Source organism: Canis lupus, chromosome 11, assembly GCF_048164855.1.
Source record: "Canis lupus baileyi chromosome 11, mCanLup2.hap1, whole genome shotgun sequence".
NCBI lineage: Eukaryota > Metazoa > Chordata > Mammalia > Carnivora > Canidae > Canis > Canis lupus.
In genome coordinates this window covers 15,287,688-15,303,561 of record NC_132848.1, presented here as the reverse complement: position 1 = coordinate 15,303,561, position 15,874 = coordinate 15,287,688, and the positions used below count along the sequence as shown (strand labels likewise).

Here is a 15,874-nt window from a genome sequence, read left to right as displayed (position 1 = left end):
TTGTGTGCCCGGGTTAAAATGGATAAATACAGCATATCTGAACTTTTTCAGTTGATGCTGACCATGTAAGGAGGAAAAGGAGTTTCCGATCCAGTTACTCAAATGTGTTCTAGCCCAGAGCACTTCTACTTTGAAAAGTAATTCGTTTTTTTTTTACCACTACTTTTTAAAAACACATGCTTCCACATTTAAATAACATGCCAAAACAACTTAACATCCTTTCCTCAATAAGACATCTAATTAGCTGATTTTTTTTTTTAAGATCTTATTTATTTATTCATGAGACACACAGAGAGAGAGGCAGAGGGAGAAGCAGGCTCCATGTGGGGAGTCTGATGCGGGACTCCATCCCGGGTCTCCAGGATCACGGCCTGGGCTGAAGGCAGGCTCTAAACCACTGAGCCACCCAGGCGTCCCTCATTAGCTGGTTAAGAACCAAATCTGTGAAGAAGAACTAAATAGTGTCCTTATTTCACTACATGTAAATACAGTCTTCCTGCAGAAATTTTGTGCGCACTTTGTTTTTGTCTCACCGTGTTCACTACAGGTAAAGAATTGGATTCTCACAGCAAGCTGGCCGGTATCAGTCACACCAGATAACGGGATAGAATTATTCACAGACTAAAAAATATTATTTTTGTGGCTTGCCTAATGACCTTCTTTTTGTCTCTTGGACAAAATTATGGATTGATCTTGCTTTTTCTTCCCCATCATTTCATCAGTCACAGGGCAACCTTGTCTGATGTTGGTGTTTATGAGAATTTTTATAGCCCTTCATATGTCTGGTTTAGGTTTGCATGACCAGTATAGGCCAGTGCAGGGGCACGTGGGTGGCTCAGGGAGTGGTCCAACTCTTGATTTCGGTTCAGGTCATAAGTTCAGGGTCCTGGGATCCAGCCCTGTGTCCTCTGCTTGGCCCTCTCCCTCTGCTCCCCCTCTCCTGTTAAGGTCCTGCTCTCTCTCTCTCAAATAAATAAAATCTTTTAAAAAACCCAAAAGATTAAAAAAAAAAACAGTGCAAATAAACTATAATGTATGCTTGGATATAATTTGAGCAACAAAAATTAAAATTCCTCTTCTAGGCTTTACATATCTTTATTTTGTTTACAATTTGCTTCAATCTAGGGGCAAGGACTTCTACAGAAGTATTTTAGGGGGTCCATTTAGGGGAAAGATTTCCCCAGAGATATTCATGTACATTTTTGTAAAATAATAGGAATGACAGTAATTTCCTTGTAAAAAAATGTTTAATATCAACATACTCAGAATACAATATGTAATTGTTTAACATACATTATAAAATCATCAATTTTAGAAATTTTCCAACTGTCTAAATACCTAAATAAAACTACATTCTGGCATAAAGATGAGCTATTTTCTCAATTATACCAAAATTAAAATGTACCCGTATTCTAATATTGAGAAATGAGATAAAATACAAACATTATAAAGTTTACCTAGAAAAGTTCTATACTGACTTCACAGACTATCTTAAGTATATACACATGTAAAAATTTTTTATTTTAGTTTTTTGAGACACAGGACATCCTACTTTAATAGCATGATTGATATTTTGGATAGGGGGCTAAAACGTGGAGGGCAGAGCAGAGGATTTGAAGGCTGAACACCATTGTTCAATTTAGGATTTAACTTCCTGGACTGCTGGCATTTCTATTCCTTGTGCCAATAAGCACACATTAAACGTCTAAGTAAATAAATAACATTAACAAGGATTTCTTCATCTGTATATTGGAGATAATGCCACCCACCACAGAATATTTGTAAAGGACAAGAGAGCTAATGCATACCATAGGGCTTTGTTAACTTTAAGACTCTGAGCTGAATTATTTGTAAAAATCTGTTAGTAGATCGTTATTTTATAAAAACATCAAATGTCAAATAAATCTGGGTACTTGGGTTTGACACAGTATTTTGAATAAATAAATAAATCTGTTTTGTTTCAAGGGATAAGTTTTTTGGGAAAAAGGTCTAAAATGTTTATACTTATTAAATTCTAACTCAACAGCATTTACCAAAGCACTTCACATATATTTTGTTTATGACATTTATCATATTGTATTACAAAGATATTTTTTTTTCTCTCAGGAGACTCTTAAGGAATTTAAGGGCAGATAATCATGTCATCTTTATATAAAGTCATTAGCCTTTTGCTGGTTCTTTGTAGAGGTTAGTTCCTGGCAGGCATAGAATGAATAACAACAGAGAATGAACAGAGGATATGTGTTGGGTCCAGCAGATGAAAAAGAGCAGATGGTAGACAGTCAAAATGATAAGTTTATCAACTACTGAAAACAGGATTTAAAAAGATTTAGGTTTTTCTCTATGAATGAACCTAGTTTTAAGGTAGACAAGTATCTGTATGTTAATGAAACAATTTGATGCAGGGAGAATTTAAAGCATGTTATCAGGACAGTAACCTGACAATGACATGGAGAAAACACCAAAAAAATTTACTTTAAAATTACTGAGTGGTAATTTATTCAGTAGTCTCAAATAATAATGAAGTCTAAGTTAACTTTGTCAAAAGCTTGTATTTTATGGGATTTTGGGGTAATTTTTAAAATGTTACCTTAAGACACCAAGATACTATTGTAGATAGGAACTGACCTTCATTAATTAGTATTTTGTTTTATATTGGAGAGGGGTGATGAACTACATGAGAGTTTATTGTTGGAAAACAGTTTATGTTTAAATGATTATTAGCCCAACTTATTTTGAGGTATAACGTTATGGTCAGTAAGTGAAGAGATATTTGAAACCATAGTAGAAAAAAAACAAAATGACAATTCCAAGGAGTTATGTCCAATATTTAAAATAAAATGACTAACAAGGTTTACAATATTCACAAAAGGATTTTCATAAATATTTGTTGTAAGTGCCTGATGATAATAATACAGACTTTTCTTATCCTTGCCTTTGTGAAATCTAGTTGGTTGGGAGGCAATCCTTATTAAAAGAAAGAGTGCTAATGCTGGAAGGAGACTATTGCTAGGATCCAAGCAAATACTATCAAAAACAAAACTTTCACCCTGATAAAACCGCCAAATTTCTTTATAAAATAAGATAGCTATTACCTTAAAGGAAGAACTTTAGAGCAATTTTGGTTAGGTAGATGCATGCTACTTTCATATAGTAGTGTCAGAAGCCTGAACTAAGATTGAATAACTTGATTACACATTAATAAATTTAATGTGATTTTCCCAAAAATCACATTTGAAGGGAAGGATTCTTATTAAAATCAAAAATTTATGTGGTGAATTATGGTGAACCGCTTAATTAGTTCAAGTGGAAACTATCATAGTTCTATTTTGTAAAATAATTAGCATTTGCATAGCTTTTCAGACACATGTATTTATATAGAAAATACATTTCACTTCCCTTCTGCAGTACAGTTGCTCTATTAGACTCGCTAAAAAGGGAGATAAAAGCAAGCTGATATGTACAATAGATTGATTCCATCTAAGTTGTGAAGATATAATATGGTAAGTACCTTTCTGTGATTAAACCTAATGAGGGCTTATGGGGAAAAAACAGTGTAAGAGTTTTGGTATCAACATATATGCGGGCAAGGGGGTATTCCTAACAGAACTTTGTATCATGTTGCCTAATTAATGTAACATCTTTGGAACTGAAAATGAAATATTTTTATTATGAGGAAAAAAAATAATATGAATTTATCGTTTTATTTAAGGTAAAAGCTAGATCACAATGTCTAGAGTATTTCACGATGTATAATCGGCTACCTATTTTCACTAGTCTGAGGTTCTTGAGGCCTTACCTTGCTTGGATGATGCAAGAGTACTTCACTTTCAAAATATTATTTTCTTTTTTTTTTTTTTTTAAATCACCTATCCACAAGGGTTTCTTTCTTTCTTTCTTTCTTTCTTTCTTTCTTTCTTTCTTTCTTTCTTTCTTTCTTTCTGATAGTCACAGAGAGAGAGAGAGAGAGAGAGGCAGAGACATAGGCAGAGGGAGAAGCAGGCTCCATGCACCGGGAGCCTGATGTGGGATTCGATCCTGGGTCTCCAGGATCGCGCCCTGGGCCAAAGGCAGGCGCCAAACTGCTGCACCACCCAGGGATCCCCAAAATATTATTTTCAAAATATTTTACAATCTATTTTATTTTATTTTTTTTACAATCTATTTTAAAAGCCAATATTTTCATGAGGGAAGCCATGATTAACTCACTTTTATTGGTGAGTAGATACAGAAAGTTTAACTAAATAACAGAATTTGCCTTATACCTCAGAATTTTTTCCTATAAAATTTCCAAATCCAGTGCCAATAATGATTCAATTAATACAAAGCCCAGCAGTTTTAAAGTCATATTTAATGTTGGTTAACTCCTACTTAGCATCCTATTTAGAATGTAATATCCCAACACTGGTACAGGAAAAACAATTTTTTTCCAATTTAAATTAAACATATCACAGTTCTTTAATTTTAAAAGACAAAAAAACACCTTGCAAACATACAATTTCTTAGCAAAATTTTTCAGTACGTAATTCTTAAGTAAGGCACTTCCATTCTTTTTCAAATAAAAGTTTCATAGAAAGTTTCCATTTTTTTTTATAATCAAGTCTTCATAAATTATATAATGTTACTTTAAGTAAAACTTTATTAAATATCCAATTTGGCATAATTTCCTTAAATATCTTTACCTTTGAATAGAATGAAGGATGGGCCTCAAGTTCCTTGTAGACCAATTAATCTTAAATGACTGTTTTATAGAATTGGTAATGTTTTATCTTGTGGATTTTGTTCAAGAATCTTGAAATCTTCCAAAGGAAGACTGCTTAAGGCAGTTGGTAAAATGTGTTCTGATGTGCCCTTAGGTAATATGTTATTTGCTTCCAGATTCTTCACCAAGCACGTGGCTTTGATCCATCTTCGTGTTGCTCTGCGTTCTTTTTGTAAGCAAGTTTTCATTTTCTTTCTTAAGCTTGCTATTTCCTTTTCCAGTTTAATTATCCTCTTTTTTGCCTCCATAGGATTCCTAAAAGCATAACTGTGTTCAAGTAGTACTTGCTGACTACTAATGTTTGGTTTTAAATTAGATGGTCCTTTTGGGGTACAATTGTTGTTTTTCTTCAAAAGATTCCTTGACTTGAGTTTCTAAGCCAAATAAAATTAGAGGGTTGAACATAAATTATGAAATATCACAAATAAGTAAATTTTTCCTAGTTTTGTATAAAAGTAATTAAACTCCTCTTGTAAAAACTGATTTTAAAAGTTTTACTGGCAACATCACCTGCCCGTCACATGTAATTGTGGATTTAAGTTTCTCAACTTGTTAAATTAACTCCAGCCACCTTATTTCTTTTTGTCTTTTCTCTCCAGAGGGATACAAACATTGTTTGAAAATAGACAATGGACTTCCAAGGTCTCTTTCAAGTTACTGAGTATGATTTTGTGGAGACTTTAAAAATATTTTGAAATTTCTAAGACCAATATAATGTATGTAAACATCTGGTTCTGGTTTTTCTGTGGTACTGATTTCTCTCTTTTTTAAGTAAATACTATTCTTTCAATTTGATATTTCAAAACTGAGGTTCTACTTAATAAAAAAATTATTCCCAAGTAATAAGCTTCTGAGTAGATTTACTAAATGTTCATAGTTATATCTTCCATTCAAGGATTTAAAATCTGCCTAGGAACTTTCTACCCAAATCTAAGGACTCTTTTTTCCTTTATTTCTTTTACTCAATTGGTCATCGAGTTCAATTAATTCTACTTTTAAAATATCTCTATCATCAATCCTTTCTCTCCATCATCCTTAAGGCTATGGCCTACACCAAGCCTATAATCACATATGGCTTGAATATACTAAAAAATTCTTTTTTTTTTTAAAGATTTTATTTATTTATTCATGAGACACAGAGAGAGAGAGGCAGAGACACAGGCAGAGAGAGAAGCAGACTCCCTGTGGGGAGCCCGACGTGGGACTTGATCCCAGGACCCTGGGATCGTGCCCTGAACCTAAGGCAGATGCTCAACCGCAGAGCCACCCGGGCATCCCACTAAAAAATTCTTTAATGATGTCCACTCATTCTGAACCTCATTCATATTCTGCTACCAAAATAATTTTTCTGACAGATTTGATGTTTCTCTAACTGGCTAGATTCCCCTTTGCCTCATTATCTAAAGACAAAAAAATCTTTACATGGCAAACTTACAATTTAGGATCTCACCCCATTTTGCCACTCACCGTCTTGATTTATATTCCCACAACTATTAAATCACTTTAAGTTCCCAGATTAGGTTATAACTTCATAAGTTTGTATCTTTTATTGATTCAACAAACATTTATTAACACAGAAATTCATTTGTGGACAAATACCTTTTCCTCTCTGATCAGATTTTCCCCAACTAGATGAAATATTGTTTTAATACATTCATCATATACCTTAATTCTGTCCTTCCTTTTACATATCACTTACCTAACACTTAATTGTTTTCTACTTATCCCTCAACCCATTGGCTTTTGTTCTCATCATGTTACCGTAATTGTCCTGTGCAAGGTTAAGAATCTTCTCCTACGTTCCAAAGTCCAAGCCCAAACTCCAGCCTAAATGCCTGAGCTCAATGAAGTTTTCTGTGATGCCTTCTTCTGAACTTACACTCTCTGGTATAACTCTGGGATTCTTTGGGGAGTGGTATTCTTAAAGCTCTTCACACCCATTTTGAATGTTATCTTAAACATCAGAGCAGAATGATGCTGGAGGTTTCTTTACTTAGGATTTCTGTTTTACCATTGATTCAATTATTGATAATAACTGGAAGTAATGTAAAATTCCAATACAGTAAAAGTAGTTTGGATTGGGGAAAGAATATTGGAGTCAGGAGACCTGAGCAATAACTGCAGCCTGCACCTTTACTGCACAAGAGGAAGTTTTGTGACTTTCTTGAGGCATATCATTATATATGAACTTCATTATATTCTGAATTGTTCTACTTTGTAAAGAAAAAAGAATGGGTACCAAAAATGGTAAAAATGGGTAAAAGAAAAGTAATGTTACCTACCATAGACTTTAAATGGGTACAGAAATCAAAAATGGTTGGAACAGCATCCATTTTAAGTCGTCGAGTTTGTCCTGTTAAGTCAAAACAGGAGGCTTCAAAGTGCTTTGAACAAAGAAAAGTGTGTTTTCCTGGCACAAAATTTTTGCGCCTAAGCAGACGAATCCATTCTTTTCTTCTCTTAGGATCCAAAGGAAACCTTTTAAAAAAAGAAAAAAAAAAAAAAGGCAATTCAACTTCCAACAATCACACTTCTGGTTGTAATGGTTAAAAGGAATTTTAAATTTTAAGATGGATGATGATTTAAAGCATCTTCCACTTATATACAAAATTTTAATATCCAGACACTGGAACAAAAACCAATTCATGCTATCTTTTACAAGTTGCAAAACAACTAATGAAAAACTGACTGGAGTGCTTTTATTTTTCAGGCCTTTAAAATGACCTTTCTTCCCAACTTAGTTCTTAACATTGGCAGTAAAAATAAACTATACTTATATAAATCAAGGTTATGTAGAACCATTATAAGCATTATTCACAATGCTGTGATCAGCTTGCTGCTGACATATGTACATGGTCAGGACAAATCAAATATCTACAGATTAAATTTTATCAGGGAAAGCCTAGACAGATTCTGATATTCCTTCCTCTGTGTTCCTTCACTGTCACACACTTAACGCATTCTTTTGTAATTTTTCCATTTTAACAAATTTCCAGTGAAATAAAAGTAGATTATAAGTTTCTTGAGGACATATTGATCATTATATCATCTATTTATCTTTAACACTTAGCACAATGCCTTGCAAACAGTAGGGGCTCCACAAATGTTGGCGTAACTGATGTAAAACAATATAAACTAACAATTCACTGTATTACTTCCATGTAAACTGCACATATTTTTAAAAAGTGGACTCTGGGATCCCTGGGTGGCGCAGCGGTTTAGCGCCTGCCTTTGGCCCAGGGCATGATCCTGGAGACCCGGAATCGAATCCCACGTCGGGCTCCTGGTGCATGGAGCCTGCTTCTCCCTCTGCCTATGTCTCTGCCTCTCTCTCTCTCTCTCTCTCTGACTACCATAAATAAATAAAAAAATTAAAAAAATAAAAATAAAAAATAAAAAGTGGACTCTTAAGCTATATAGTACAGTAGGAAGCATGATTATTACTAAAAGTAAAATGCTGCTGACAAGCCCAGCAGGAATGTCATTCCTTTCATGGTTATTTTAAATACAAAATATACTGATATGTATGTACCAGTGTACACCCGTCAAGGAGAAAAATATGAGACTGCCCCAAAATTCTAGTGGTAAACTGTGCTAACTTGAGAACATGACAATCAAAATTTATATGTATTAAGTTTGAGTTGAGCTCTTTAGTTTGACTACTTTATCCTTTAAGTATTAATTATGAACTGACTCGTGTTTAAAAAGAACCATTAAAATGATGTTAAAAGATCATGTGGCTCAGAAACCCCCAAGTGAAGCTTTCCTAGGTAGCAACAACTTTGGCTCGATCAGATATAGTAGGTTTGCTCAAATCACCAGCAGTGAGGGACTCAGGCAGACGAAAACCCAGACTAACTGGTAAGAACCCTCCCACCCCCACCTCCTGTCCCTCCCACCCCACCCAGACATACCCTAATCCGAAAATATTAACATTTGTATGTCACTTTACAGTTCATGTTTTCATGTATGTAGGCTTCTAGAAATTTCATTAGAAACCTGTGATAGTAAAAAAAAGAAAGAAAGAAAGAAAGAAAGAAAGAAAGAAAGAAAGAAAGAAAGAAAGAAAGAAACCTGTGATGGAGGATTTATCTACTCTACCTAGCCCTCACCTGTTACTAATAATGTATTCTCATTTCAAAGATTTCTGTTCCAATACTTAAGGGTTTGGAAATGTTTCCTATAGCCTCAGGTAAAAGTCAAACTTTAGTTTACAAGCACATTTCTTGTTTGGGCCTCAATAAAGATGCAGAACAAATAAGTATCATTGTATTATCATTGCTATAATATTCTTCAGATGTATGAAGAGTGGTTTTCAGATATTATTTTTCAGCCTTTAAATTTTTTAGCTCTTTGTAGAAGACTTTTTTTTTTTTTTTAATAGGCTCCACACCCAACATGGGGCTTGAACTCAAGACCCCGAGATCGAGTCACATGCTCTACCAATTGAGCCAGCTAAGCGTCTCTAGCTCTTTTTAAAACTAGCTCCCTGGGATGCCTGGGTGGCTCAGTGGTTGAGCATCTGCCTTTGGCTCAGGGTGTGATCCTGGAGACCCATGATTGAGTCCCACGTCGGGTTCCCTGCATGGAGCCTGCTTCTCCCTCTGCCTGTGTCTCTGCCTCTCTCTCTGTGTGTCTCTCATGAATAAATAAATAAAGCCTTAAAAAAAAAAAAAGCCAACTAGCTCCCTGATTATGAAACCTGATGCCTAATTGAACTTTAACTTGGGTTAGTTTTCCTTCCTTAAGATTCAATTTAGGAATCCCACATTCCTAAGGAAATTTTTCATGGACTGGGTTAGATGTTCTTATATATCATATAGAATATCATTTGTATTCTAATGGTTTACTTTTCTACTTCCACTCCTATATCGTAAGTATCTCATGGTTGGAGCTATGCTTTTCATTATATCCGGTTAAGTAAGCACTCCATGAACTTTCTCAGTGAATCAAAGAATGAACAAACCAAGGGGATTATTCATCATTACTAAATAATGTTTAGTTATCTGTGTTGAAATAGAAAAATAAAAATAATCAGCAATTTTATATTTGATTTTGGACAATATTTATATACAGCATTAACCTTATTTTCATGTGTCTGGATTTTTCTCAGCATTTTTGAAGGGTAGGAGATATAGCCCATAAGCTTACTTTAAGTCATAATAAATCCTGTTGTAAATACTAAAAAATTAACATGGTGGTAACTGCTGGATATATTCTTGTCTACCAGTAATAGAACCAAACTTTCAGAAACATTAGATGTTTTGGAAAAGCCAGTGTTTTAAATAATGCTACTTTGCTTGAGTCTTTAATAATAGCTGAATGCCTTTTATATTCCAAGACTGTCGTAGGCACTGAGGACATAGTGGTAGACAAAACCGACCTAACCTTTATGGTATCTACCCTTTATGTGAGGGTATATTGTAATGGGAAGGGTAGAAATCAAATGGCTTTACGCAGGAAAAAGGAGTGGCTGAGAATGTTGTCTCTGGCGTCAAATCGAGGTGCAAATCCTGGTTTCTTCAGTGCGATACCTGAGTGACACCAGACAAATTCTTGAGCCTTTTTAGGCTTCAGTTTTATCACCTATACAGTGAAGTAATAATGGTACTTACTATGGTTCCAGGGATTAAATGAGAAAATGTGAGTAAATGTTTTGCCCAGTGCGCAGTACACAGTAAATACTAAATAAAAGCTATTTATTAATAAAAGTAATTACAAGTTCATGAGCGTAATAAAGGGGTAAGTACAGGGTGGCATGGAGCCATAAAACAGTAAGAGCTAATCTAGTCAGGAGGCTTTTTTTTTTTTTAGATTTTGTTTATTTATTCACGATAGGCATAGAGAGAGAGAGAGAGAGAGAGAGGCAGAGATACATGCAGAGGGAGAAGCAGGCTCCATGCCAGGAGCCTGACGTGGGACCTGATCCTGGGACTCCAGGATCACACCCTGGGCCCAAGGCAGGCGCTAAACCGCTGAGCCACCCAGGGATACCCTAGTCAGGAGGCTTTAAGAGAGTAGGAGTTAGATAGGGAAAGTAGGGTAGGAGTAGTGTAGTGTTATGACATGAAATGATGCTGGAGAGCCTTCTAAGTTAAGAGTAATTTTGAAGTCATATCCAAAATAGCATTGGTAGGCCATTAAAAGGCCTAATTTAGAGGGTAATTATTAACCTAAAATGTTTTAGCTGGCTATTAAATATAGCCATTATTAAAAATTACATAAGTTTGCAATTAAATGAAGAACAAAGGTAGTAAACACTGAAACCCATAATTTCTTTATTACTTTACTATTGCCTCTATTCTTAAAATTGTTTGTGTCTGTTATAACTGTGTGATATAAATGCTATAGAACAGAGTGGTACTGCACATTTCTTCCCAACTCTGTGATCAGTGATTTCATATTGGTAGCTTGAAACCAGCCATGGGAATTGGGCAAACACCACAAATCAGTGCTTTCCCCTTTCCCTGGAGATCCCGATCCTGTTGTTAAACCTTTAGCAACACACCATTGATTATAGAAGAGAGGTCAGGAGTGCGTGAATGGAAGCAGTGAACCAGGTAAGAGGCTATTGTAACAATCCAATCAAGAGGGAATGGGGAGAAGTCAAGGGAGGATATCCTCTCACTTTCGGGGTGGACGGTGTTTTCGTTTACTGAGAAAGGGAGTATGGGACTTGGTGTAGTTTTAGGGGAAGAGCAAGCTCATTAGTACAGTTCTGACATATTGAACCCGAGGAACTGAAGAGAGACCAGGGATATACCGAGACACTTGGCCTATATAAGTCTGGAACTCATTAGAAAGATTGGACTGGAGATGTTGATTTCCAAGGCTTCGACGGGTTAACTGAGTCCACAGGAACAGTTGAAATCATTTTGATAAGAGTGGAAAGACCTAGGTCAGGGGGCAGAGAAAGGAAGGGGCTGGCCGAGAAAACTGAAGGTGTCCCAGATGAAAATCACAAAATCAGTATCAAATAATTCAAAAGTAGAGTATTTCAAGGAGGAAATGAAGACATGCCATGAAAAAGAAATACAAGAGCGATAACTTATCTTAGCAAGAGCAGTTTCAGGAGACTGTTGGGGGGACTTAGACTGGAGTGGGCTAACAGATAAGAAAAACAGGACAATGAGCATAGGCAACCTAAGTTGTACACTGGGATAAACCTATCAACACCCTAGGAAAGAAGTTGGTGAAACATTGTATTTACGAAATAGGAATGTAATTTATTATATAATGTTAAGATCTGAATTTCCATGAACACATTAATTTCATAGAAGACAAATCATCAAATATGCATGTTACTGTATCACTGTGTATCTCTCAAACATTCAAGATGATGGGTGCCTCGGACTCCTCCCTCTCCCTCATCTTCCACATCAAATTACCAAATACAGTGGTTTCTACTCTTTTTTTTTTTTTTAAGATTTTATTTCAGACAAAGAGAGTGCACATGGAGGGGGGGTAGAACAGAAGGAGAGGGAGAAGCAGAGAAGCAGACTCTCCACTAAACAGGGAGCCCGGCGTGGGGCTCCATCCCAGGGCCCCAAGATTATGACCTGAACTGAGGGCAGGTACTCAACCCACTGAGCCACCCAGGCGCCTCCTACTCACACATTTCTTAAGTCTATCTACTTCTTTCCCCTTCTGTCAGTAGTTACTGGCCTAGGTTACTGGTGGACTCTCCCTTGTTTTCCTGCAAGTTCCTCTTTCTTCTCAACTCTCACCTCTTCTAATCTAGTGCTGGTTGTGCCTGCATTGAAGTACCTTGTGTAGCTCAGTTGATACTGTATGAGAATTCCCTGTGAAAGAAAGAGTGGGCGAATTAAGGTTGAATAAGCTCGTTTCTAATCAAATTCTTCTCTTGATGATCCTTGACCAGCACTTTAACACTGTAAATTGTCCACACTGCAGCCAGAGGGCTTCTTAACATGCAAATCTCATCATGCTATTCTTTTAAGAAACCCTCAGGTCTTCTCGAATGCTCACTGAATAAAAGAGAAAATCTGTAAGGTAGCATACAGGACTAAATCTACGTCATCCTTTGGTTATCATCTGAAATTTCACATCCTTTAAGAAGTGTTCTTTGACTTTACAAGGCTAAGTTAGACATCCCTGAGTGTCTCTTCTGCGGCACTTAACTATAATTATTTATGTTTTTCTCACTACCTACTAAACTAAAGGAGTATAAGAACTTTCTGGGGGTGGGGGAGGTGCCAGCCGGGCTCTGTAGGTGAAGCCCTGGACTCCTAATTGTAACTCAGGTCACACAATCTCAGGATCAGGAGATGCAGCACCCCCCCCCCCGGGGGGGGGGTCCCTGCTTGGCTGGGAGACTGCTATCTCCCTCTCTCTCTGCCCCTCCATCCACTCACACCAGCTCTAACAAATAAAACTTAAAAAAAAAAGAACTTTCTGGATTGCTAGCACAATGTCAGGCACAAGAATCCTGTACACGTTCGATGAATGAATGAAGTGCTACATTCCCATGAAATATCTGAAAAACAGAAACATCACAAGGACTTTTTTTTAAGTAGCAGTTATTTTATTTTATTACTATTTTTAAAGATTTATTTATTTATTTATTCAGAGAGAGAGAGAGAGAGATATGCAGAGACACAGGTAGGGGGAGAAGCAGGCTCCTTGCAGGAAGCCCCATGTGGGTATGGATCCTAGGTCTCCAGGATCACACCCCCGGCTGCAGGCGCGCTAAACTGCTGTGCCACCAGGGCTGCCCAAAGTAGCAGTTTTTAGTAAGAGAGCATTTAGTGATAATTAGGTAAGGAAAGGGTCAAGGATATTCTAAGATCGTACTAAGTTGTGAGATACATAAAATCAGAACTATTGGGGATGCCCGGGTGGCTCAGCGGTGGAGTGGCTGCCTTTGGTTCGAGTCGTGACCTCGGGGTCCTGGGATCGAGTCCCAGGTCGGGCTCCCTGCATGGAGCCTGCTTCTCCCTCTGCCTGGGTCCCTGCCTCTCATCAATCAATCAATAAAATCTTTAATAATAATAATAAATAATAAAAACATAAAACATAGGGGCACCTGGGTGGCTCAGTGGCTGAGCATCTGCCTTGGGCCCAGGGTGTGATCCTGGGGTCCCGGGATCGAGTCCCAGGTCGGGCTCCCTGCATGGAGCCTGCTTCTCCATCTGCCTGTGTCTCTGCCTCTCTCTCTCTGTGTCTCTCATCAATCAATCAATACAATCTTTAATAATAATAATAATAAATAATAAATAAAAACATAAAACATAGGGGCACCCGGGTGGCTCAGTGGTTGAGCATCTGCCTTGGGCCCAGGGTGTGATCCTGGGGTTCCGGGATCGAGTCCCAGGTCGGGCTCCCTGCATGGAGCCTGCTTCTCTGTCTGCCTCTCTCTCTGTCTCTCATTAATCAATCAATCAATCAATCAAATCTTTAATAATAATAATAAATAAAAAATAAAAACATAAAACATAGGGGCACCCATGTGGCTCAGTGGTTGAGCATCTGCCTTGGGCCCAGAGCGTGACCCCGAGGTCCTGGGATCGAGTCCCGCGTCCGGCTCCCTGCTTCTCCCTCTGCCTGTGTGTGTCTCTGGCCCTCTCTCTCTGTGTCTCTCATGAATAAATAAAATCTTAAAAAAATAATAAATCGGAACTATTGGCACAGAACTTTTTTTTTTTCAAGGCTGCTTTTCTGCAGGCACTTGCCGAGAAAGTAAGCATTTATGGAGTACTTACTGTATTTCACACAGCCTTCAAAATGTTCTCAAGGGCTCCGGTTAGACAGAAGGAAAGACTGGATTGCTCCTGCAGCCATGGAGGAGCCACACCTAAGGTCAGCACCGTAGTGAGGAGGAAAGCCGGGCTCCGCACTGACAGCTCAGTTCTGCGCTCACCCACCTGCGCGGGGCTGGTAGGCACCTAAATGCTTCCCACGCCAACCTGGCTAGTGATCGCTTCCCGTTTTTTTTGTTTTTGTTTGTTTTTAATTTTATTTATTCCTGAGAGACACAGAGAGAGGGGCAGAGACCCAGGCCGAGGAGCAGCAGGCTCCCTGCAGGGAGCCCGATGGGGACTCGACCGCGCGACCCGGGGTCACGCAGGTGCTGCCCCGGGGGTGGAGGGGGCGCCCCTGGCTTCCCGATCTGGACGGCAGCAGGAGGTTTCGCTTGCTTGGAAGGCACCATTCCCGTGCAGACCCAGGCCCATGCATCGCGGAGCACGAAATCACGGGATGCTCCTTTTACTTTTCCCCCAGGGAGTAAGCACCGGGCGGGACTCGGATTTCCCTTTCAAAGTGAGTTAATCTTTCCCGGAGGGCGGGGAGAAAAAGGACCAAAAAAAAAAAAAAGGAAGAAGAAGAAAAAAAGAAAAAGGGGAAGGGTGGGGGGGACAGAGGCGGGGAAGGGCAGCGCAAAGGACAGAAGTGCTGCTTCCTGGGCACGAGCCCGGCGGTGGGGTCGGCAGCTGGGCCCCGGCTGCGCCCGCAGCGGCGACCCTGCACCTGAGGGCCCGCGTCCCTAACCCGCGCCGCGCTTACCTGTGGAAGCTGATGTTAATGTGCTTGTCGTAGGTAGTGGCGCAGCCCGCCGCGGCGCAGTTGGTCGGCATGTCCCCGTCGCCGTCATCCGGTCCTGCGGCGCTGGCGGAGGTGCGGGTGCGGGTGCGGGTGCGGGTGCAGGTGCAGCTGCAGGTGCGGGCGGGGGGGGTCAGCCTCCCCGGGGTCTCTAGTAGCACGGCGGCCTGGAGCCCGCGCAGCAGACGGCCCCGGAGCCGCGCTCGCCTTCGTTAGCCTCCCCCTTAAGGGGCCCCCCTAAAACGGAGCGGGATCACTGCGCCCCCTCGGTCGAGGCGCTCGCGGCCATTACAACGCTCCCCGCATCACTCAGGAGCCTCCCGGGCCGTCCACGTCAGCGGCGAGCCCGGGCGGGGCGCGAGCGCTGCGCGGGAAGCACAAACCCGAAAACCCGAAAACCCGAACCCCCCTCTCCCTGCCCCGGAGGCTCGCCCCGCAAGGCGGGACTACACATCCCGGCGACCACCGCGGCGTCCCGCGAGACGACGCGGGAGCTGCGCGGCCGGCTTCCTGCGCGCCGCCGGAAGTGACGTCGCGGGCCGAGCCCCGGGC

The 15,874-nt window shown here is 39.5% G+C and overlaps 1 protein-coding gene across 1 annotated transcript; it reads right to left on the bottom strand.

Annotated features, from left to right (window-relative positions):
- Positions 1–4,124: 4,124 nt before the first annotated feature.
- On the bottom strand, positions 4,125–15,820 carry THAP2 (THAP domain containing 2). Its single transcript, XM_072843279.1, has 3 exons — positions 15,287–15,820; positions 7,045–7,240; positions 4,125–5,136 (listed from the first exon to the last, which is right to left on the bottom strand). The coding sequence occupies exons 1-3, from the start codon at positions 15,355–15,357 to the stop codon at positions 4,747–4,749; spliced, it is 657 nt and encodes a 218-aa protein (XP_072699380.1). The 5' UTR covers positions 15,358–15,820; the 3' UTR covers positions 4,125–4,746.
- Between the last annotated feature and the right edge of the window lie 54 nt (positions 15,821–15,874).